Genomic DNA, 24,586 nt, shown 5'->3' on the forward strand with positions numbered 1-24,586 from the left:
AGGTTTATGGACCTATTTTAATTCTCCAACAAATCTTTAAAAAAATCCAGGTTTATGGACCTATTTTACTTTTCCGCAAAATCTTTAAAAAATCCACGTTTATGGACCTATTTCACTTCTTATAAGAATCTTTAAAAAATCCTCGTTTATGGACCTATTTCACTTCTTATAAGAATCTTTAAAAAAACCTCGTTTATGGACCTATTTCACTTCTTATAAGAATCTTTAAAAAATCCAGGTTTATGGACCTATTTCACTTCTTATAAGAATCTTTAAAAAATCCACGTTTATGGACCTATTTCACTTCTTATAAGAATCTTTAAAAAATCCTCGTTTATGGACCTATTTCACTTCTTATAAGAATCTTTAAAAAATCCACGTTTATGGACCTATTTCACTTTTTATAAGAATCTTTAAAAAATCCTCGTTTATGGACCTATTTCACTTCTTATAAGAATCTTTAAAAAATCCACGTTTATGGACCTATTTCACTTCTTATAAGAATCTTTAAAAAATCCACGTTTATGGACCTATTTCACTTCTTATAAGAATCTTTAAAAATCCACGTTTATGGATCTATTTTACTTCTCCTAAGAATCTTTGAAAAATTCACGATTATGGACCTACGTTACTTCTCCTAAGAATCTTTGAAAAATCCACGTTTATGGATCTATTTTACTTCTCCTAAAAATCTTTAAAAAATCCACGTTTATGGATCTAGTTTAATTCTCCTAAGCATCTTTGAAAAATTCACGATTATGGACCTACGTTACTTCTCCTAAGAATCTTTGAAAAATCCACGTTTATGGATCTATTTTACTTCTACTAAAAATTTAAAAAAAAAACACGTTTATGGGCCTTTATTACTTTTTCTAAAAATCTTTAAAAAATCCACGGTTATGAACCTGTTTTACTTCTCCTAAAAATCTTAAAGAAAAATCCACGGTTATGGACCTATTTTACTTCTTCTAAAAATCTTTTAGAAAAATCCAAGTTTATGAAACTATTTTACTTCTCCTAAAAATCTTTTAAAAAAATTTACGTTTATGGACCTATTTTACTTTTCCCAAAAATCTTTAAAAAAATCCTAGTGTATGGACATTTTTTTACTCTTTATAAAAATCTTTAAAATATTTTAAAATATCTAAGTTAATGGACCTGTTTAACTTTTCCTAAAAATCTTTAAAAAATCCACTTTTATGAACCTATTTTACGTCTCCTAAAACTCATTAAAAATCTAGGTTTGTGAGCCTGTTTTACTTCTCCTAAAACTTTTTAAAAAATCCACGTTTATCTCCTAAAAATCATTAAAAAATCCACGCTTATGGACCTATTTTACTTCTCCTGAAAATCTTTGCAAAATCCACGTTCTCTGCAAAATCTATGCAAAATCCCCGTTAATGGTCCTCTTTTACTTCTCCTAAAAATATTTAAAAAATTCACTTTTATTAAACTTTTATTTACTTCTGTTAAAAGCCTTTAAAAATTCTAAAAATATGTAAAAAACTTACGTTTTTGGACCTCTTTACAAAAATCTAAAAAAATCGACGTTTACGGACCTTTATTACATCACCTAAAAATATTAAAAAATCTAAGTATATATAAGTTTATGTACTAATTGTCCCGATCCTATATATCTAAAAAAATTACACTTTTGGACCCCTTTTCCACCTATTTTTTTAATTAAGGGTTATTGACCTCATTTACTTCTCTTATTTTTTGTTTGTGATTCACGTCTATGGACCTATTTCACTTCTCCTAAGAATCTTTGAAAAATCCACGTTTATGGACCAATTTCACTTCTCCAAGAATCTTCAAAAAATCCACGTTTATGGACCAATTTCCTTCTCCTATGAGTCTTTAAAAAAATCCACGTTTATGGACCTATTTCGCTTCTCCTAAGAATCTTCAAAAAATCAACGTTTATGGACCTATTTCACTTCTCCTAAGAATTTTTAAAAAATCCTAATTTTTTTACTTTTTTTTTACTTTTTCTAAAAATCGTTAAAACATCTAAGTTAATGGACCTAAAAATCTTGAAAAAATGCACTTTTATGGACCTCATTAAAAATCCAGGTTTATGGGCTTGTAATACTTCTCCTAAAACTTTAAAAAAAAAAATCCACTTTTATGGATCCATTTTACTTCTCCTTAAAATCTTTGAAAAAAATCCACGCTTATGGACCCATTTTACATCTCCTAAAAATCTTTAAAAAATCCGAGTGTATGCACATCTTTAAAACATCTACGTTAATGGAGCATTATTACTTCTCCTTAAAATCTTTGAAAAAATCCAAGATTATGGACCTATTTTACCTTTCCTAAATTTTTTTAATAAATCCACGTTTATGAATTTAAAAACCTTTAAAATCTTGTTTAAGATACTATTCTACTTATCCTTCAATTCCTTAAACGTCCTGAATTGAACAATTGAAACTTCACCTTTTAATGGACAAAAATTGAATTTTATTCTTTTCAGACTGGTAGCTTAAAATATTGTTATTAAATAAAAATTAAAAAAAAAAACTTATACCATAATTAAGTAAATAAAAAATATATTAAATATAATATTAGTTCAGTTAAATAGATATCTGTAGTACTCATATAACAACAAATCGTTATCATAAACAAATATATAGAGATAGCTTACGTAAAACAATATTTACACTTAAAATTATTATTCATGAAAAAATAATTGAATTCAAACATTTTTTTTTTTTTTTTTTTTTGAGATAAATGAGCTGTAATCAATTAATATTTTATATAATAAAATAAAATTGTTTGGAATAAAATGTTTAATATTTTATAGCGTTAATTGTGTGTTTATTTTTAGTAAAGTTTTCGAAACTTTACATCTACAAATTTGAATATTGATATTTTTGTATTTCTTGTGCCAATTTGAAAATATTACTCTTAAAATTACAAAGAATTCTGGTTATTTTATATTGCTTTTATAATTAGTAATCTCTATATTATCAATAACAGAATCAACCACATTTGTTTTTTTTTTTTTTTTTTTTTCAATATTTTGCTGTTGAATTTTTTCTTTGTTTCTTCAATAAATAATCACAGGAAGTGCAGCAAGGTTTCCTCATAATTTCAGTATTTTTTTAATGTTGTTTAATTTTATTATATATTGTTGTTAAATATTTAATATTACACCACATTTATTGAAATAGCCTTATTTCCAATACCTTTGCGTATGCATCTGAAATGTTTCGTTTAAGTAAACCAGCCTTCGTTACTTATTTCATATAAATAGACCTACGATATAGGCTTAAAACTAACGGGGGAAATATTCAAATAAATGATATGTAGAATATTGTTAAAATATTGTTTTGATTTCGAAAATGTTGCTCAATTTAAAATTATTAATAAAATTTTATGGTAAACGACATTTGATATTTTGAAATTAATTTTTTCTTTGATTTTTTTTAAATGCATGATATTTTGCTTTCCATTAGGGACTGCTTGGAGAAATTTCCCCAGTGCTGCAGCTTTCCTAATGGAGGCCTAAAATTTTCATGGTATTTTGTGGAGGTCTAATTATTTAATGTTTCGGAATGACCTCGAATGGTATCGGATCACAAAATCCAGTGAATCACTTTTTCTCTGAGGACCAATCTTTAAAAGAAATGTAGAGGCGAGTGCATGGCAAGCTCAATATTCAATTTCTGGAATACGGAAAACGGGGTTTCAAAATGACCCTGTTGAGGAATGATTTAGATCTCTTAATCTCATTTCAGTGGCATCTAAATTGCATAAGTTGGCGTCTGCTCTTGTTGTTGGTGCAATAACAATAATTGTTTTTGTTCTTGTTGTAACTTATGGACAATATGTTGCAAGAGTTTTGTTTCATGTTGCTCCGCTTCAATGGTGAGTTCAACCGGATCTGCTGACTGTTCGGTACTGAAACGGTGACGTCGATGAGGATGATGGACATTGTCATAATCATTATGGGGTGTAACGGAATCCTCAAAAATAGTCTTTTCATTATTATCCCGTAACGGACGATGTTCCTGTTTTTCATGATTACGACGATAATGCTGCTGTCCCAGCTTCTCATGATGCTCACGATGATGATGACGACGATGTCTGGGATGATTTCTATAATTATATTCAACCGTTTCGGCTGGCATTACTTCTTCTGCTTCGCTATCTTCGATTTGTTCATTATCGTCTTCAACAGTTTCGGTCTCTCCATTCTCTTCCTCCTGCTCCTCGACATCTTCAATGGTTTCTTTCAACTGTTGTCCTTTCAAATGTCGCTTGTGGTGTAAATGTTCTTCTTCATCTTCCGGATCGCTGCTGACCTCCTGCAAATGATTATTGGCGGCTGAGGATATTTGTGTGGTTGATTCGCTATCGGCTTCACTGGAACTGGTTTTATGCGTTAAATTGAATAGTTTATCTTTAAGACTAGCATAGACAGTATCTGGTTGGGCTTCTGGTTGATTAATCGGTGCAAACGAGGCATAGCCAATTAATTTCACATCTAATCTTGGGTACCTGCAAGGGGAAAAAGAAAATAATTTGAGACTAATTTGAGATTGGCAAATAAAAAATGATATGCCCTATATTTGGTACAAAGTACTTAAATATCTAATTCTGGTTATTTTATTTATTCAGAATTCTATCTAATACAGGGTTGCCCATATTCGACGGACCCATCTGGCATCGCCATAACTTTTGACAGAGATGTCACATCGCTTAATGACATACCGCGTTTGAAGCGTCAGTCCAAGCAGATTTTTACCATGAAACAATACACGCAACGCGAGCGCTCTGAAATAGTTGAAATTTAAATTCAACAGAAGAAGTCAATTGTGAAAACTCAACGTGCTTTTAAAACATTAAAAAATGTGAGAAGTGTGCATTCCAAGAACACCATTAAACGTTTATACGAAAAATTTTCGACTGGTAAGGCTCTTTCTAATTCGAAGAGGCCATACAAAAGTCTACCAAGGTGGTCGGTCGAGAATATCGCTGCCGTACGAGCCAGTGTTGAAAGGTCCCCAAGAACATCCCAAAAACGCCGTTCGCAGCAGTTGGGCATGGCTCGGTCCACTTTACAACGGATTATTCGCATTTATTTTCATTTGTTCCCGTACAAAATTCAATTGACGCAAAGAATGTTGCCTGCGGACAAGCCTCGTCGATTGGAATGGGCCCAAAGGTCCGTCGAATATGGGCAACTCTGTACAGGAACGCGTGCCTTTAAAGAGAGTAACTATATGCACTATCTCTTTATCTCTCTCTGCCCGGCCTTGATCTAAGTAGATGCACCATAATATTTTTCCAGGCAACAAAAAACTAAACTCGCCTATGAGCGAAGGCTCCCTGTTTCAGGTCGCCTATGAGCGAAGGCTCCCTGCTTCAGGTCGCCTATGAGCGAAGGCTCCCTGCTTCAGGTCGCCTATGAGCGAAGGCTCCCTGCTTCAGGTCGCCTATGAGCGAAGACTCCCTGCTTCAGTTCGCATAGATAAGAAGGTTTTCGGCTTAAGTTCGTCTATGAGAGCCCGCAAATGAGCGAAGTCTCCCTTTGGGGGAGTATTGAGAACAGGCTAACTGTTTCAGTGAATGACTGTTTCATCTTTGTGGAAGAAATGCTCTCTTATTCAGCCGGCCTACAATTAATATGGATATTTGCATATATATATATATATATATATATATATATATATATATATATATATATATATATATATATATATATATATATATATATATATATATATATATATAATATATATATATAATATATATATATATATATATATATATATATATATATATATATATATATATATATATATATATATATATATATATATATATATATATATATATATATATATATATAAAGGATGTGAAAGGAATCGATATTCAAGGTTAATAGTTTTATATAGGAGAGCCTTTTAAATTGTTGGTCTATATATATATATATATATATATATATATATAGACCAACAATTTAAAAGGCTCTCCTCCAAGCTTAGTTGGCTTGGTCACAAGCTATGACCTAGAACCTAGGTTAAAGGATGTGAAAGGAATCGATATTCAAGGTTAATAGTTTTATATATATATATATATATATATATATATATATATATATATATATATATATATATATATAAAACTATTAAGCTTGGAGGAGAGCCTTTTAAATTGTTGGTCTTACACCATATAAACGCAAATAGACATTTCTGTGATTTTTTTTTTTTTTTTTTTTTTTTTTTTTTGAGGATCGATCTATGACTCATACCCTTTTCGCAAACTTTAAAGACTTTTAACACTTTTTGTTTTTATGAAACTATCACCCTCGAATATCGATACCTTTCTACACTTCCTTTGACCTACCCTACTAAGCTTAGGTCCTTTTTCAGAAATTGCGACCCAAGCACAGCCTAGTGGAGAGCCTTTTCCAAATGTCGATTCTACACCATTTAAACGCATAAAAATAATTGTTTTTATACCCTACATCATTCTATGGAGGGTATACTAACTTTGTCATCCCGTTTGTAACTCCTAGAATTATTTATAATATACCCTTCAAAGTATATATATTCTGGGTCAGCGTAAAGTTCTAAGACGATCTAACGATGTCCGTCTGTCTGTCTGTCTATCCATCCGTCTGTCTGTCGAATTGAGATAGAAGGCTAAAATTTTGCATACTCCATAGTTTACCAGTAGTCAGATTAATGGGCCATGTCGGTCCACGCTTTCGTATAGCCCCCACATAACGGTACCTCCCGATATTCGGTATTTTGATGATTTTAGCGACATTATTTACCGGAATTTTTCGTATTTGAAGTTCGTAATGAGTACTACAGCCTATGAAAAAATTTTTGTATGCAGGTCTACGTCTCCGTATAGCCCCCCTATAACGCTACCTCCTACCGATATTCAGTATTTTGACGATTTCAGCAACATTATTCACCGGAATCGTTTCAAATTTCGTATTGAAAGCTCTTAATGGGTACTACAACCTATGGCAGAAAAAAAATGGTATGCAGGTCCACGGCTTCGTATAACCCCCATATGACGGTATCTCCCGATACACCGTATTTTCACAATTTTTGCGAGATTATTCGCCGTAATTGTAACAAATTTCGTATTTGAAGTTCGCAATGGGCACTACAACCTATGACAAAAAATTTCGTATGCTTATGAAATCATCTTAACATACCAAATAAAAACCAGTAAAGAAAGTCCTACAGTCGGGCGGGGCCGATTTTATGATACCCTACACCACTTTGGTTGAGCTCCACATAACAATTAAAAGTTTTTATGGGAGAATTCAATCATACACCCTATGATTATAATTATAATTAAAAATTCAAAGAACTAAATATGCCGAAGCATTTGTATCTTTTAAATTCGGAATTATATTTCCCATTTGGTGCAAAATTAATTTGAAATCAGATAAATATATATATGAGAGCTATATTCAAATCTGAACCGATCTCGATAAAATTTGGCAATGATATTTCTGAGCTGTATTTGATATATTTCCCTGAAAATCGTTGTTGCCGAGTGCATATCACGGCTGTGGGTAACAAATACCACAAATCGTATGAACAAAATATATGGGAGCTATAGCTATATCTGAACCGATTTCAATCAACTTTGGCATACTTATTTTCAGGCCTAATTTGATGTATGTGCAAAATTCCATACTATTCGGGTCTATGGGTCTATATCGTTTCCTTTTGCCAGTTACAAACAAATGCACAAAGACATAATACCTTGTGGTGTAGGGTATAAAAATTAAATAACTGCGCTTAATTACACCTGTAATTTGCCATTTTAAATATGTATATAGGTTCCATATATATCTTGATATTTAAATCCCTTAAAACTTTAATATGCGGAGATCATATACAAACCGTAATATGCCCTAGTCAAAAAATGTGTTTTGTCCAATTTTCGAATTCGAATCTGATTTATATATCGATCCCATATGAATTTCTCTCCTCTTTTATAGAAATTTTTTTATTCGTCCTTTCATTAACATTGAATTTTGGATTACACGATCAAGTTTCTACTAGAACTAAGTCTGCCAAGTTTGGTCCAAACCGGTTGGGCTTTAACTTGACCTCCCCTCAGATGTTATATGGAAGCCGGTACATAGAGTTTTTATTTATTTTTCACATCACAATGACTTTTATAAAGCTAATTTAATTAAATTTCAGGCTTTTCCTCAACATATTGCCTTAAACTGTAGCATACTTTCAGGCTTAACACAACAAATGTATTCAATATCAATAACTTACCTTGGCACCTCGAGCGTTGCAAATGGAGACGAAGGCGAGTACGGTCTGTAGTAGTTCCATGGGATTGCAAGATCTATAAAATCATTAAAAAAAAACTTCTATTAGACAGAGAATCAAAAAAATAAATAAACATTGCATTAAAGCGGCATAAATATTAGTCAAGGCTTAAATTAAATGCATAGCACAATAGCAAAGCAGACGAACGGTATTAAAATCGGTTAACAAGTATATCATTTATTAAAAGCGGTTTTAAATAAATCCTAACATTCAAACGAATTAAAGCTTAAACATGCTCATTGCTTATGCATTGAACACACCCACACTTTCGGGCCAGCCAACAGCAGAAGGGCTCACATAGCAAGCAGAGCACAACAACAATCATTCCGTGGTAAATAATTTCAATAAATTGGAAATTTTGTGTGTTAATTGTTTACTTTAAGTAACAATAATAGCAACACTGTAATTATTCATATTTTCTCTGTTTTCAACCTTACCAAAAATTACACCTTCATTAGCCATGGTATGAAAATATGTAACATAATACTATTGAAATTATTAAACAAAATTACGTTGGACAAATCCCCTACCAAGAAATGCAAATTCATTAAATTTCTCCTCGTATAAATGTTTGTGTGTGTATTGTTGCTTTTGAAAACACATATCGCAAAATTTAAATTTCGTCTTAACAAAAAGGTATTTTTTGTTTTATTTCAAATTTGTGCTGATTCACTTGTTCAACAGATAGATGTCTAGACATGGTTTATAATTACAATGTGTGTGCGTGTGTGCACTAATATTAAATTCACAATATTTTGTGGTGACGTATCGTCTGTGGGCTCGACGATCACATGAAGTTAAATATTTACGCGGTATTCGATTACAAAGAACAACAAAAGAATAGAAAAAACGTGACTTCAAAATGACAATGTGAATTTTAAAATGTGTTAATAAAATGAGTAGAACAAATATTACGTTTCAAAGAAAAATATAGAAAATGTGTTCTGAGTCTAGAACATTGAAATTTTTTCAACGATGGAATGAATTAATATGAAAGGTTTTTCACATTTATCGTGTAAAGGCCGTACATTCCAATAGAATCGATCCAAAAAATTGTGGACAGGCTTTTGTGGAAAATTTCTAAGTAAATGTTAAGTGAAATATTAACCAACATGTGGACGTAGAGAGACAAAGTGTTTTTCACAATGCCCAGTCTTGCCCTTGTCGTGAATTTGCGATTTCGCTAGAATTAAATATATTCGAGGTTTAATGGAAATTTCCGTATTTATACCCTACACCACATAGTGGTAAGGGTATTATGTCTTTGTGCATTTGTGTGTAACATGGAGAAGGAAGCGAGATAGACCCATAGTTACTTTTGAAGATCTCCATAGAATCACTTTCTGAGATGATTTATGCATGTCAGTCCGTCCGTCCGTCTGTCCATGTATCCTTGTGAACAAAATGCAGGTCGCATTGATTATCCGATTGAGATTAAATTTTCCAAACAACATTTGTTTGGCCCAAGGACGAACCCTATTGAAATTGGAGATAATCGGTAAAAAAATTAGATATAGCTCCCATATATATCTTCGCTCGATTTGTTTTTTATTGTGCACCAAACGTGTAATATCAGCCCGAATAGTATGGAATTTTGCACAAACAACCAAGTTAGGACTGAAAATAAGTACGCCAAATTTGGTGAAGATCGGTTCAGATATAGCTCTAGCTGCCATATATGTTGTTCATCCGATTTGTTATTTTTATCCTCCGCAGCCGTAATATTCACTCTGTAAAAACAATATTTGGGGAAATATATAAAATGCAGCTCAGAAATACCTTTGCTAAATTTGATCGAGATCAGTTCAGATTTGGATATAGCTCCCATATATAACTTCGTCCGATTAATCTTAATGGGATGTAATTTGGCACATGCGACCGGATTGAGTCTAGAAGCTAGTATGCCAAATTTGGTGAAGATCGGTTTAGATATAGCTATAGCTCACACATATATTGTTCAGCCGATTTGTTGTATTTGTTACCCACAGCCGTAATATGCACTCCGTAACAACGATGGGAAAAGGGAAAGGGAAATATATCGAATACAGCTCAGAAATATATTTGCCAAATTTTATCGAGATCGGTTCAGATTTGGATATAGCTCCCATACATATCTTTATCTGAATTCCAATAAATTTTGCACCAAATGGGCAATACAAGTCCGAATTTAAAAGATACAAATGCTTCGGCATATTTAAAATTAAAATTATAATCATAACGTGTACGAATAAATTCTCCTATAAAATCTTTTAATTCTTATGTGGAGCTCTACAAAATTAGCAAAGTGGTGTATGGTATCATAAAGTCGGTCCCGCCCGACTTTAAGACTTTCTTTACTAGTTTTTACATAAAATTTATGGTCTATTTCAACATTTGAATATCGTTCGATAACCCCCAAAATAGATAAGCTCATGACCAGCCCTAAACTCTAGTCCCATACAAAATTCAGAATAGATTGATCTGTAATTGTGATCTCTAGTGCAACTACAAAACCAATATGTTTTGCTGTTGTTGATATATTTTAACCCCTAAATATTCTCCGATCCTCACTCCCAACATAAGACTTCTATTCTGACTTTAATCCCACCTCCATGCAAAATTTCGTAAGGATTGGGAAAAGAAGATCCAGACAGGGTGAGACAAAAAACTGCAAAAAACCAAACACCATATTTTTTTAAATTTTAAAGAATGAAAGCAAAACATGTCGGAAGTAGCATCAAATTTTAGAATAAGTTTAGATTTGTTCGAATTGGTCACCTTTGGCACGAATTATTGCCTTCAAACGGCCAATGAAACCATCACACGCGGACAGCGGTATTTTGTTGCTCTGCGGTATTTTGGCCCATTCCCGGCGAAGCGCTTGATCAACTCTTTGTTACTTTTTGGCACTAACCTTGCTTTTCAAAATATTCCAGACACGATAATCCAGAGATTTTGTTGGCCATTGTGCGCTGGAAATTCATTCAGCAAATATTTTAAAATGAGTTCGGGGTAAAGCCTTTGAAATTCCAAAAAGTGCAAGAACTTATACAGCAACCGCAAGAAAATAGAGCTAAAAAGTTGCTTCGCTTGGCCGAAAGTTGTGAAGTGCAGAATTTGGTTTCCTCCGATGAGAAAACATTCCTTGTCCAGTTTATAAAGAAGAAGTCAGTTGAAAATGTGCAATTTCGGTTGGCCACCAGAGCTCAAGCGCCGGCCATGGTGATGGTGTGGGCGCCATAACAGCCGATGGTCGCTCTCCGATCGTATTAATCGACCGTGACATCAGAATAAATGCCGACTATTATCGCGAAAATATTCTAAAGGTTATATTAAAGCCGGGCGCGCAATCATTTTGACCGCAGACTTTGGACATTCCATGGGGTTCCTCGCTTCATTTCTAGCTCAAACATTTTGGCGGCAAGCTTTGGACATTCCATGGAGTTCCTCGCTTCATTTCTAGCTCACAATGTTCACCAAAATCTCCGGATACTAATCCGTTGCACTATTCATTCAATAAAATTAAAAAAAAAAAAAATATGGCGTTTGATTTTGTTGCAGTTTTTTTATCTCACACTATATATACTTTGTAGGGTCTCAAATGAGTATTTCGATAAGTTGCAAACGGAATGACAAACTTAATATACCCTCCATATTATGTATGTGGGTTCCGGTTTCGCAGTTGAATGGTCTTTCAAATTGGATGGAATTCTAATATTTCAATTTTTAGACTTGGCCTCAAATCATTCCTTTTACTCCCATGAAGGTTTTGGTGTTGTCTTTACATTTCAATTGGATAACTTTGTTCTCTTTGCGGTGTAGAAGTGTGATTAATTTTTTTTAGCTCAAAATACTACAGTTTTTGTTGTATTGAATGGATTTACGAATATTTCATTGACCCAACACTTGTTTGCGTTACATTAACAGCATCCAACTTTTTCTATTCTCCAAAGTATGTAGTTTGTTTAGTCCTTGACTTTAGTGGAACTTTCAATTGGGTCCTAGAATTTAAATTAGTGGAAGTGAGGCTGATCTGCTAGTCTTCATCTTTTCGAATCTTAAATACAATTTTTCGAAATTAATTTTTTTAGTTTCTCTAACCTTCACCTCATTTTCAGTATTCTAACCTGAAAATGTTCATCCACATCCAAAGAATTTAATGTCTTACTCGTATTTTACATTAAGTTAATTGTTGTCTTTTCGTAGCTCCCAAAATAATACTTCAAATCCTTACAATCTACCCTCTTCCCAAAAACTTTCACTTCATTTCGTGTTGTAATAAAAAGTTACTTATGGCAAACAACACACTTACCTGCCTGATTGCAACTTGGCGGTTTAAAGAATAAACCTGGCTTTAATGGCTGCTCCTCTTCGTCGTGAACTTCAATCATGAGATAGCCCACCAGGACAGGAGGACGGCTCTGTTGATTCTGTTCCATTTGTTTGCCAACATTCTCCCAAATATAAATGGCACGGCGAATATCGATTTCCACCCAACCCGTGGTTGAGACATTCATCATGATGGTGTTGCAGATGCGCTTCTTACGTTCTGTAATAGAAAGCAGCACAGCGCAGAAAAAGCAAAAAACAAAAATGGAAAACAAAACAAGCGATTAAGCATACAAGCAAGAACAGCGGGCAAGAGAAGAAGAAAAGAAATGCAATTAATTAAAATCGCATTCTCTAAAATTGTCCAATAATTACCATACACACCACGTTTATTACGTCTCGTTTGCTGGACAATCGACACGGTGACACGTATCTGGGCATCCAGTGTGGGTTCAGCACATCGCTTTAGTTTTGTGGTATCATCGGAAACATCATCATCACCGTCGTTGTCGCCATTATTCGATACCCCACTGGCCAGTTCCTGATTATCTCGCGTGTCATTCGGATTGATTTTGAAAAGACGCAATATGGCCGAATCTAAGTTAAGATTTTGCATTTTCTGCTCAAACAGGGTGCTGGAGAATTGTATGGTTATATTGTTATCATTTAGCCACGAAGCTTCGGTCTTCTCCGAATTACATGTCGGATATGCAGCCATTTCATGCAGCGGGTATTCAATATTTTCCTCGGAGTTTTTCGTCTGCAGGGCATTGCTGATGCGAGTTTTTATATCATTTATACTGAAATGAGAGGGAAACAATCACATAAACCATCACTAAGTATAGTCTAGACAAAAAATGATAAACAAACTTAAAATATATAAGAAAGTAAGTAATCTATGGTACAAGACGCCTAGTTGGGCGCCATATTGAACTCAGTTAGAAAATTTAGTAGAAACATATAAATGTATTTTTAGGACCTAGGACTGCTAACTTGTAAAAAGGTACTTATGAGATTGAAGGGGAATAGCTGCTTAGGGGATGGGCAGGTATGCGTACATTGGTGCGGAAGTCTGTTATTAGTTGAGGTGTGGTTTTCCACAGAAGAAATGTGAACATTTTGGATGCGATTTGGCTCTGTATACTTTCAGACTGAGCGTATTGGTTTTTTAGCAGATCATTCTCTGGCATTTTCTCGTTTCAGTTGTATGTTGCAGAACTTTTGGTATTGAAAATGGTACCAATAGATTTAAGGGTTTTCTTGGGTGTTTTAGTCACTATTGTTGCCCAAATTTAATGTAAATTATCAGCATGTGTTGCCATTATGTAAGAAACTTCCTTGCATAGAATTGCCAATATACGTCTAGGTTTTTGGTATAGTCCCCATAATACGGTGCCTCCAGATTTTCTGTATTTTGATAATTTGTGTCATACTTTTCATGAGAAATGTTTTAAATTTGGAATTTGTAGTTCCGAATGGGTACTACATCCCATTATAGAAAATTACTCATACAGGTTTACGTCTTCGTATAGTCCCACATAACGGTACCTCTTTATATATCGTAATGACTTATGACAAAAATTGCTTATACAGGTCTACATCTTCGTATTGGACCCAATATAACGGTAACTCCCTGTTTTTGATATTTTTATGATTATCAATGGATTTTTCTTTTTGTTTTTTGAAAATTTGCAAGTTCCGTCCAAATGGTGGAGAATATTCAATTTTTGGCCCGGTCGGATTTATAGTTATTCACTTGTTGCACCCTCCACCACTTTGTAATTCCGTTTGTAACATCCCTAAATATTCGTCGTAGATCCCAAAAAGTATATATATTCATAATTAGCATAAAATTCTGAGTCGATTTAACTATGTCCGTCTGTTTGTTGAAATCACGGTACAGCTCACATTGTTTGACATAGAGCTTCAAAATTTTGAGAACAATTTGTATTGTATCTAGAATGGTTGGAATTGAAAATGAGACATATCGGTTCACGGTACCTCCCGATATTCAGTGTTTGGATCTTTTTTGCCACATTTTTTCACGGATTTGTCTAAAAATTGGTATTCGAATATCATAGTGGGTTTTAGCTCCGGTGGCTGAACATGGTGTATATTGGCCCACATTTAGGTTTAGGTATAAAACGGTAATTCCCGATATTCGGCATTTTAAAAAATGTTGCCACATTTTCCGCGGATTTGTCCAAAAATTAGGATTTGTAGTTCGCAATGGGTTCTAGGGCCGATGGAGGAAACTAGTACATATAGGTCCACGTTTTCGTATAGCCTCAATATAATGGTACCTCCCGATATTCAGTGTTTCGATAATTTTCGCCATATCTTTTGTCAAAAAAAGAGTATTTGGGTTCTAGCGCCCGTGGCGGAACATAGTATATAGGTCCACGTTTTCGTATAGCCCCCACATAATGGTACCTCCGGATAATCGATATTTTGATGATTTTTGCCATATTTTTTCATGGATTTGTCAAAACTTGGTTTTTGTAGTTCATATGGGTTCCAGCTCCTGTAGCAGAACATTGAATATCAAGTTCTACGTTTTCCTATAGCGCCATATAATCCTAGTCACAATTACCCATGAAATAGTTTCAAATTTGGTATTTTAGAAGATTTGATAGATGGCAATCCTAGAAGTATAAAATTGTTTATGGTGGTTCCCGTTCTGGTATGGCCCCATATAACGGCCTAACTCAATTTATGTTTTTTGATAAGTTTAACTGCGTTATCCTAAGTGAAATACGCTTGAAGTCTGATACTTTTATATAAAAGTGTTTTTTTTTTAACCAATGGTGGTGTTAGCGGGAGAAGAGAAAACACAACCGTATCGTCTGGCTGTTGGTTCAATTCTAATTTTATTTTTAAAATATGTTCCTTACGTACTACTGAAACTAATCTAACTTAACCTAGTCGCAGCCACACAATTGTTCTTATCTATTATTAGATTTAAAAGGAAACATTACATGGCTGCGTGTCCCTTCATTCAAGTGATCTTGGCTACCTACTGGCGCATCAATATCTGTGTGTGTGGGTTATGACCTTTATTATCCTACACATTATCGTATGCGACAGCGCACAAGATCACTGAATTGTACACATGTGATATTTTATGACCACTGGGAAATTGACAATTTTTAAATATTTATTTTTAATGGTTAGATTTTCCCAGCGCCTCAGCCGCACTCAAAAGTATGTACAAAGTATTTTGTACAGGTGGAGAGTATTAAAAGTTCGGCCCGGCCGAACTTAATGTTTTCTTACATGTTTTACTATATGCAACTTCTCTCTCTCGCTCTCTCTCTCTCTCTCTCTCTCTCTCTCTCTCTTAACATTGTGAAACTGCTTTTCTACTCTTATGTTTAGAATTAAGCAATCAAATATACTCTAGTTTCCGATGACACCAAAATAAGAGTGTACAGTACAATAAGAAAGTACACTGAAACCTCCTCAATTTTGAGCCCACATAACTCCCACTCCAAATCATACAAATTCTAAATTGCCGAGGACTCTTTAAGTTGTGTCTATAATTTTATTTGTCGAAAAGCATTGTCAACTACATGTGTTTAGTCCGCTGCAACATCAAAAATTACTTGTTCTCTATTTCGAACATTCTAACTCCCACTCTTATTTTAAAACAAGAGTACTCACGTGTGCTCTCACATGAAACAAAAGTAAAAAATTTTTTACTCATAAGTAGTAGAGCAAATTAGAGCACTGATTAGAATAACCATGAAATTTCAATAGGACTCAATGACTCTCGTGTGTATATAATATCCCTTCTCTGGACTAGATAGGGAATATCTTAACTTTCTTTAGTTATTCATAGAATCTCTTTTCCAGCTGCTTATAATGGCTTATTTTCGGTAAACCTTCAGCCCTCTTTGAGGCTCCGTTTCAATCGATTTTGGAGACTTATTTTCAAAAGCACATTTATAGAGACTCCTTCCAAATACTAATATTTGTCTAAAAAACTCATATTTACAGGGTTGCCCATTGTACAAAATACTTTGTACATACTTTTGAGTGCGGTTGAGGCGCTGAGAAAATCTAGCAATAATCAATAAATATTCTAAAATTACATATTTCCCAGCCGCCATAAAACACCACAGTGAACAATTCGGTGATCTTGTGCGCTGACGCATACGATAATGTGTGAGATAATAAAGGCTATGACCCACACGCACAGATATCGATGCGCTCAGTAGATGCACAAGACCACTTGAATGAAATGACAAGCAGCCCTGCAATGTTCTCCATTCAGTATTAGAATAGATAAGAATAATTGTGTGGCTGCGATTAGGTTAAGTTAGATTAGTTTCAGTAGCACTTAAGAAACATATTTTTTAAATAAAAACAGAACTGAAATAGCACCCTAACGAAGCGGTCGTGTTTCTTTTCTCACCGAACACAGAATAGAGTTGGAAATCGAAGAGGGAGATTGGACTCTATTCTTATCATTAAAAACATTGATCCTCCGAGCAGGATCCAAAACAGAACTGAATCAACAACCAAACCATTCGGTTGGTTTTCTTTTCTCATTCACCCATATTCGACGGACCTTTGGGCCCTTTGGGCCCATTCCAATCGACGAGGCTTGTCCGCAGGCAACATTCTTTGCGTCAATTGAATGTTGTAGGGGAACAAATGCAAATCAATGCGAATAATCCGTTGTAAAGTGGACCGAGCCATGCCCAACTGCTGAGAACGGCGTTTTTGGGATGTTCTTGAGACCTCTCAATACTGGCTCGTACGGCAGCGATATTCTCGGCCGATCGCCTTGGTCGACTTTTATATGACCTCTTCGGATTAGAAGGAGACTTACCAGTCGAAAATTTTTCGTATAAACGCTTAATGGTGTTCTTAGAAGGCGCACTTCTCACACTTTTAATGTTTTAAAAGCACGTTGAGTTTTCACAATTGACTTCTTCTGTTGAATGTAAATTTCAACTATTTCAGAGCGGTCGCGTGGCGTGTATTGGTTCATGGTAAAAATATGCTTGGACTGACGCTTCGAACGCGGTATGTCATTAAGCGATGTGACATCTCTGTCAAAAGTTATGGCGTTGCCAGATGGGTCCGTCGAATATGGGCAACCCTGTAGATGTCTATTAGTAGACAGACAGCTTTCCAGAGACTCCTTTTCCAGACTGTAAGGACTCCTTTTCAGTCGTCTAAAGAAACCCCCCGTCGTTTATAGAGACTCCTTTTCCAGTTGTCTATAGAGACTCCTTTTCCAGTAGTCTATAGAGACTCATTTTTCAGTAGTCTATATACCAAATATATGTCCAGTCCAATCGCCTATAGAGACTGATTTTCACTCCTTCGTTGATGTCCATATTTAGGGTCTGTGTAGACTTTTTTCTATAGAGACTTTTTCAACCCTCTATAGAAATTCCCTTCAGTCGTCTACAGAGACGACTCCCTTCAAAACGCCCTTCAGTCGCCTTAAAGGGTTCCATTCACTCAAACTAAAATGCCTTCAACATTTTTATGAATTAAACTTTTTACTTCGCAACGCCGACGCGATAACCACGACACATACTTACAAATTTTTTTACACACATTTTTACGAGAGTACTACTTTTACGATGCATTTAATGCGTTGTATTACGATTTCATTGTACATTTTGCCGCTGTTGTTGTTGGCGCTACTGCAGCTCAGCATAATTATTCATTCATGCAAAACAAGCTCTCTCACACACCAACAAACTTGTAATGAGTTACTGGAAGCAAAAAGCAACAACAACACCAAACCAAGTCTATGAATGCACCAAGGGGCAAACGGGTGTGTCTGTGTGTTTTGGGCCAATACAAGTCTGTAATGAAGTGATGTTGTTGTTGTTGTTTCTCTTGCTTTTCAGGGCTTTCATGTAAAGTTAATGTGCGATTCTTTTTTTTTGTTTTTGTAGAAAATATGGTTTAAGGGCTACTCAGGTTAACTGCATAATTGTTGTTATTGTTGTTGTTTAATTGTTGATGGGCTTTAGGTTGAGCCGACTTGAATGTTTGAAGAGCCAAAGCAAAGCACAAAAAAAGTCAGCAGTAACAGCCGGCTAGACACTGTCTAGCCGCGTTTTGTATGGCATATCAAAACAAAACCAAAACACACACACACACACACCTCAAACACTCAATGTCTAGAAAATTAAACCAGCAACAAGAACAACATAAAAAGCCAAACTGCAAAATCAACAACGACAACAACTCCTTTCAAAGGAAGCACACACACACACAGACATTCGGTAGAGATTTAGAAAAATTAAAATTAACACAACATAAAAGTAGCAAAAACAACAACAACAAGAAAACATATGGTTGTCGGCCTCAGCAACATAACTGCTGATTTGATGTAATCATAATCAGACCTCCTTGGGTAAGCAAGCACACACTCCTACATAAATACATTTATTAGCCTTAGTGTTATGGTGGGACATTAAGGTGGGTCGGAATGGTTTTTTTTAATTTGCCTGTAATTGAATTTCGAGTTTTATATTCTTTGTTAAACATTTGGAATATCATTTCTATTCAGATCCCTTCCCTTCAGACTCCTTTTCTATAGTTATTATAGATGATAGTTCAATTCTTTACGGAGGCAACCTTTGAGTCACCTTTGGAGGTTCCGTTTTAGTCGCCTTTAAAGAGTATTGCATATTTCCATATTTATTTAAAGACTAGGAGTTAAGGAGTCTTCTGTCGTCCATAGAGACTGATATTCAGTCACATATAGAGGCTCTAGTGCAAAGGGTCCACTTTTTAGCTGCCTGTAGAGACTCCATTTCAGTTATCTACAGACTCCTTTTCAGTCCAATTCGTATATTGGAAGAAGAAGAAGGTATATATCATTTGATACGGCCAAAAGTGACTTGTCAAAATAACGGACAAAATAAATTCGGGCATTGAAGCCGATCTAAGGGTGACCGTCCATCTATTTGTCTGTTTTTCTCTCGAAGGGAGTATCCGATTTGATCCAAACTTGATACATTGTGGTACTATTGTCAAACTTAGATCGAATTCAGAGATGGGCAATATAGGCCCTCTCCCTCTGGTACCTCCCCCACTACGGGTCAAAAATTTCAAGAAAATAATTTATCTCATAGATAGAGAAACGTTCATCCAATTTTGTTCGAATTTTACAAATCCCTATATTTGTATTAGTGCTACGTCAGCTGCAAAAGTGGACAAAATCCACCCACTCCATCATGTACCTCCCACACAAAGGGTTAAAAGTTTGAATAATTATATATCTTATAAAATGCGAAATAAGCATCCGATTATCTTTATATTTCATACAACTCAATATTTTTATTAACACAAAATCTGGTGTGAATATAGGATATATCGGTGCACTCCTTCTGGTACCTGCCCCACAAAGGGGTCAACATTTTGAATAACTATACGCGAAATGAGCATCCAATTATTTTCAAACTCAAGTGTGAGAATGCAATATGTCAGACCACTCCTTCTGGAACCTCCACCACAACTGGTCAAAATTTTGAATAATTGTATTTCTCATAAAATGCAAAATAAACAACCGATTCTCTTCAAATTTCACACATTCCAATATTTCTACTAACATATTATCAGGTGTGATAACTCCACAACGCAATACAATTTTGAATAACCAAAACGCTCATAAATCCGTATTAAGCCTCCGATTCCCTTCAAATTTCACACATCCCAATATTAATGTTTACACATGATCTGGTATGAAGATGTTAGATATCAGCGATATAAGTCGTCTATAAGAGCTTATTTCAGTCTCAGAGCTTATTTTAGAGGCTCTTTTTCAAAAATCAATTGAACGTGGGATTTAGGGATCCATTTGCCGTGGTTTATGAATACTCTCTCTATTTCGACTCTTGTTCAGTCTTCTGTAGAATCATCCGTCGTACTCAGAGACTTATTTCCGTCCATCTCAGAGACTCCTTCCCAGTAGGACTCCTTTACAGTAGTCTATGGAGATACTTAGTCGTTAATAAAATTTCCCTTTAGTCATCTAAAGACGCCTTGTCTGTCGCTTATAGATACTCTACTTAGCATTTTTTTATATTGACTGACTGTCAGCCATCAATGGAGACTCCCTAACCTTTAGATTATCCTTTCCAATCATCTTAAGATAACTCATTTCAGTCGGCAATAGCGGCTCCTTTTCAGTCGTCTTTAGAGAATCTTTCCCAATGGTATATTGTGCTTCCTAAAAGCACTAATTTGCAGTTATCTATTGGGACTTTTTTACAGCCATCTACAGAAACTCCATTTATGTCGACTACAGGGTTGCCCATATTCGACGGACCTTTGGGCCCATTCCAATCGACGAGGCTTGTCCGCAGGCAACATTCTTTGCGTCAATTGAATTTTGTACGGGAACAAATAGAAATCAACGCGAATAATCCGTTGTAAATCGGACCGAGCCATGCCCAACTGCTGAGAACGGCGTTTTTGGGATGTTCTTGGGGACCTCTCAAAACTGACTCGTACGGCAGCGATATTCTCGGCCGAGCGCCTTGGTCGACTTCTATATGGCCTCTTCGGATTAGAAAGAGCCTTACCAGTCGAAAATGTAAATTTCAGAGCTCTCGCGTGGCGTGTATTGGTTCATGTAAAAATCTGCTTGGACTGACGCTTCAAACGCGGTATGTCATTAAGCGGCATCTCTGTCAAAATTTATGGCGTTGCCAGATGGTTCCGTCGAATATGGGCAACCCTGTTTAAAAAAACCGTTTCTGTAGTCTAAAGAGACTGCTTTCCAGTCGCCTGCGGCGGCCTTTAGAATCTCCTTTTTAATAATTGTTGGGTACCACTTTTCGGTCGTCCATATGGAATCCAGTCGTCTTTAATAGCCCCATTAAATTCATTCAGAGTTTACTTCCCTCTACTCTATTGAGAGTCTTTTTCTAAAGCATATAATGACTCCTTCTCAGTGGGCTATTGGAGATCCATTAGAGAATAATTTCGATTAGTCCCTACAGATGTCATTTCTGTTATTTTTTAGACACATTAGAAAATTCACAGCGGTCTATGAGGACTACTTTTCCATACCGATAGAAAAGAAATTCTAAATGTCTATAAACTCTCCTCCATTAATCCTGTCTTATTTCCTTTCTCATCATACACCATACATGCCCTAACGTCAATAAAATAAATATCTCAAAACAGATCCAATCTAATAATCAAACTTGCATAAATTCACACAAGTCTACCCTTGTCTGCCGAGCAAATAAATGCAGACACAAAAGACCAACAAAATGCACCAGACCAGACCAGACCATGCTGGTAGCTGGCTAGCCAGACATATACGAGTCAGACAGACATAAGACGCCGCCAACGTCAACATCTCAGGCTAAACAAAACACCAACGCCACCAACAACAATAACAATAACAGAGGCCAAATCAACGACGACAACGTCCATGACTGCCAATCCAACCAAAAAAAAAAACTTCCATTGAAACCAAATTCACTTCGAGATGACCGCAATGAAGATGATGATGATGCGAAGAGGCAAGAGACAATGAAATAGGATGCATAAATCGGAGATTGTTTAAAGTCGTTTTCTTCAATTTTATAATGGAAATGGTGTTGCCTGATGTTTTAATATTATTTGCATACAATGGGTGAGTGTGGATGACTCACCAGGCCCATAAGCAGACGCACACAACTTGTCCCCGGCCCCAGGAACAACAAATAGACAAGGTAACTCCAATATCGATTTCTTGTCAATTGGATCTCACATTTAGCTGTCGCACAATTGCCAAGTCTGCAACCTTTGCAAGGCGACAGCAACATTGTTGTCGCAGCAAGTAACATACAAAACGTCCATACCGCAAGACAACCTGAAGCAATCAAAACCACCAAACATAAAACTCAAGCGTGCCCAGACAGAGGAGTATCAAATGTGTCTGTCTGGCATGGTCATGATGATGGTGACGACGGCGGTGGTGGCTGCTGTTGCAGACAAAAAAAAAAAAATACAATTGTGCGTCTGGCAGCAACATATCTGAACGACCACACCAGACATAGACACTTGTTGTTGCACATGGCTAGACGAGCCCTCTAAACATGCGCAATGTTGCAACCCTGGAGCAATGTTGTGTTTTTTCCTCTTTGTTGTTTTTGCATAAATACCAGACCATTTTTTGTTGAATTGAACGAACGAACGAACGTCTGTATGTCTGAGATTTGGTTTTGAGATTTGACTCACCGCCATGGCCAGACCAAATACCTTCGTCCCCTGTCTGTGGTATATTATAGCCTGCCGGCCTGTCTGTCTGTCTGTCTAGCAGCCTGTCTGGGTTGTGCTGCGTTATTAGCTTCTCACGCAATGTCACTAAATCATGTTTCCTGTCTAGCTCACCGTTTGTCTGGCTAGAACCAGGTATTGTGCGTCTGTAGTGGTGATATTGGCACAGACAGTGTTAATTGCCGGTCATTTATTTTAAAGACATGAACAAATTAATTGATTATAACAGACGTAGGCTTAGCGATTGTCGATTGAAGCTCAGTGCTCAGGAACTTGATAGGGAAAGGGTGGGGTTTCAGATCGGACAACAAAGAGGTCCTCTCTGGGATTTTGGTCGGACAAAGGAGATGAAGACTGAAAAAAAAAACATCTCAAGGCTCGTGAAAATAAAATAAGTATCTGAAAAAAAGTTTCAATAAGCGACTGAAGAGGAGAAAAGGAGAGGAGTGCATGCTGAGAGAAAACTGAAATGAACTAAAAGCAAGCCTTTATATACAGCTATAAAATATTTTAAATTAAAGACTGCAAGAAGTCTTTTTCGACAACTGAGAGTGAGTCTCTATAGACGACAAAATAAGACAAAATTAAAGTTCCTATAGATGACTGAAAGGTGTCTTTATAGACGATTGAAGAGAGTTTCTATAGAATGTTGTTAAGAAGGCTCTCGTCTCTCGAAGTTTCTATTGAATGTTGTTAAGGAGTCTCTATCTCTCGTCTCTCGAATGAAGACGAGTCTCTACAGACGACTTTAGACGAGTCTCTATCGACGACTGAAAGAAAGTCGGGGTAAATGGTTATTAAAGACTGAAAGAGAGTCTATATTACAGACACAAAGTCTCTAAAAAGGAGACTATAGTCGAATGGAAAGTTATCTTTATAGACGACAGAAAAATAACGTCTATATGGGTCTGAATAGGATTCTCTATAGACAACTGGAAGGGAGAGTCTATGGTCGACTGAAATGGACTCTCTATAGACGATGAGAATGGGGTGCCTTTAGGAGACTGAGACTTTAGGAGACTTTAGGAGATAAGCAACTAAAACGGATTCTATCTGGACGTCTTCAAATGATTATCTATTGTCTCTTTAAATGACAGAAAATAGGATCAAAGTAATACCAAAAGCTAATAGGAGATGATTATGATGAACCGAAAAATTCTCAATAGACGTCAGTTCTATGGGCGACTGGACAAGAACCCTTAGAGACGGCAGAAAGTAGATCCTTATAAAAATCAACACCCTGTAGACGACTGAATAGAAGATCAAAAAACAGTTTAGCAGTCGAATAAAAGTTAATCTCTATCGATGACTGACAAGGAGCCTCTCTAGGCGACTGGATAGAAATGTTTATATAGGGTTAAAAAGTATTCTGTGTAGGCTGCAGAAAAAGAAACTATCTCATAACTTTAGCTGGTCTAAGTATTTAGGAAATTACACTATACAATACAAAAAATAATTATGGGGAAAATCCAGCAGATTATGAAAATAGAGCCAAAAAAGAAGACACACATGTCGGCATTTTGAAAGTTAACAAAGTAGCAAAGTAACCAAAATAGAGGTCCTTTTTTCCACATATTTCGAAATTTTCGGATTAAGATTTCTCGAAATCCAGGTCTTTAAACACTTTGTAATCTTCGGACATATTGCACAAAATAAGAGGAATATTTAGATTGAAAAGTCAAAAACTGGGT

At 35.5% G+C, this 24,586-nt stretch overlaps 1 protein-coding gene across 3 annotated transcripts in view; it reads right to left on the bottom strand.

The window, feature by feature from the left end:
• Window positions 1-3,026: 3,026 nt before the first annotated feature.
• LOC101891573 (protein anachronism) overlaps window positions 3,027-24,586 on the bottom strand; it is an 80,496-nt gene continuing 58,936 nt past the window's right edge. For 2 of the 3 annotated variants that reach the window (XM_011292713.3, XM_020035488.2), the window contains exons 2-5: window positions 13,017-13,441; window positions 12,625-12,861; window positions 8,277-8,349; window positions 3,027-4,509 (exon numbers count right to left, since the gene is read on the bottom strand). In XM_011292713.3, coding sequence (XP_011291015.1) covers window positions 3,753-4,509; window positions 8,277-8,349; window positions 12,625-12,861; window positions 13,017-13,359 — 1,410 coding nt within the window. In that variant the 5' untranslated portion in view covers window positions 13,360-13,441 and the 3' untranslated portion in view covers window positions 3,027-3,752. The remainder of the gene's footprint in view (window positions 4,510-8,276; window positions 8,350-12,624; window positions 12,862-13,016; window positions 13,442-24,586) is intronic. The other variant, XM_020035489.2, reaches the window with a different exon arrangement.

This window comes from Musca domestica, unplaced genomic scaffold (assembly GCF_030504385.1).
Source record: "Musca domestica strain aabys unplaced genomic scaffold, Musca_domestica.polishedcontigs.V.1.1 16, whole genome shotgun sequence".
NCBI classification, from domain to species: domain Eukaryota; kingdom Metazoa; phylum Arthropoda; class Insecta; order Diptera; family Muscidae; genus Musca; species Musca domestica.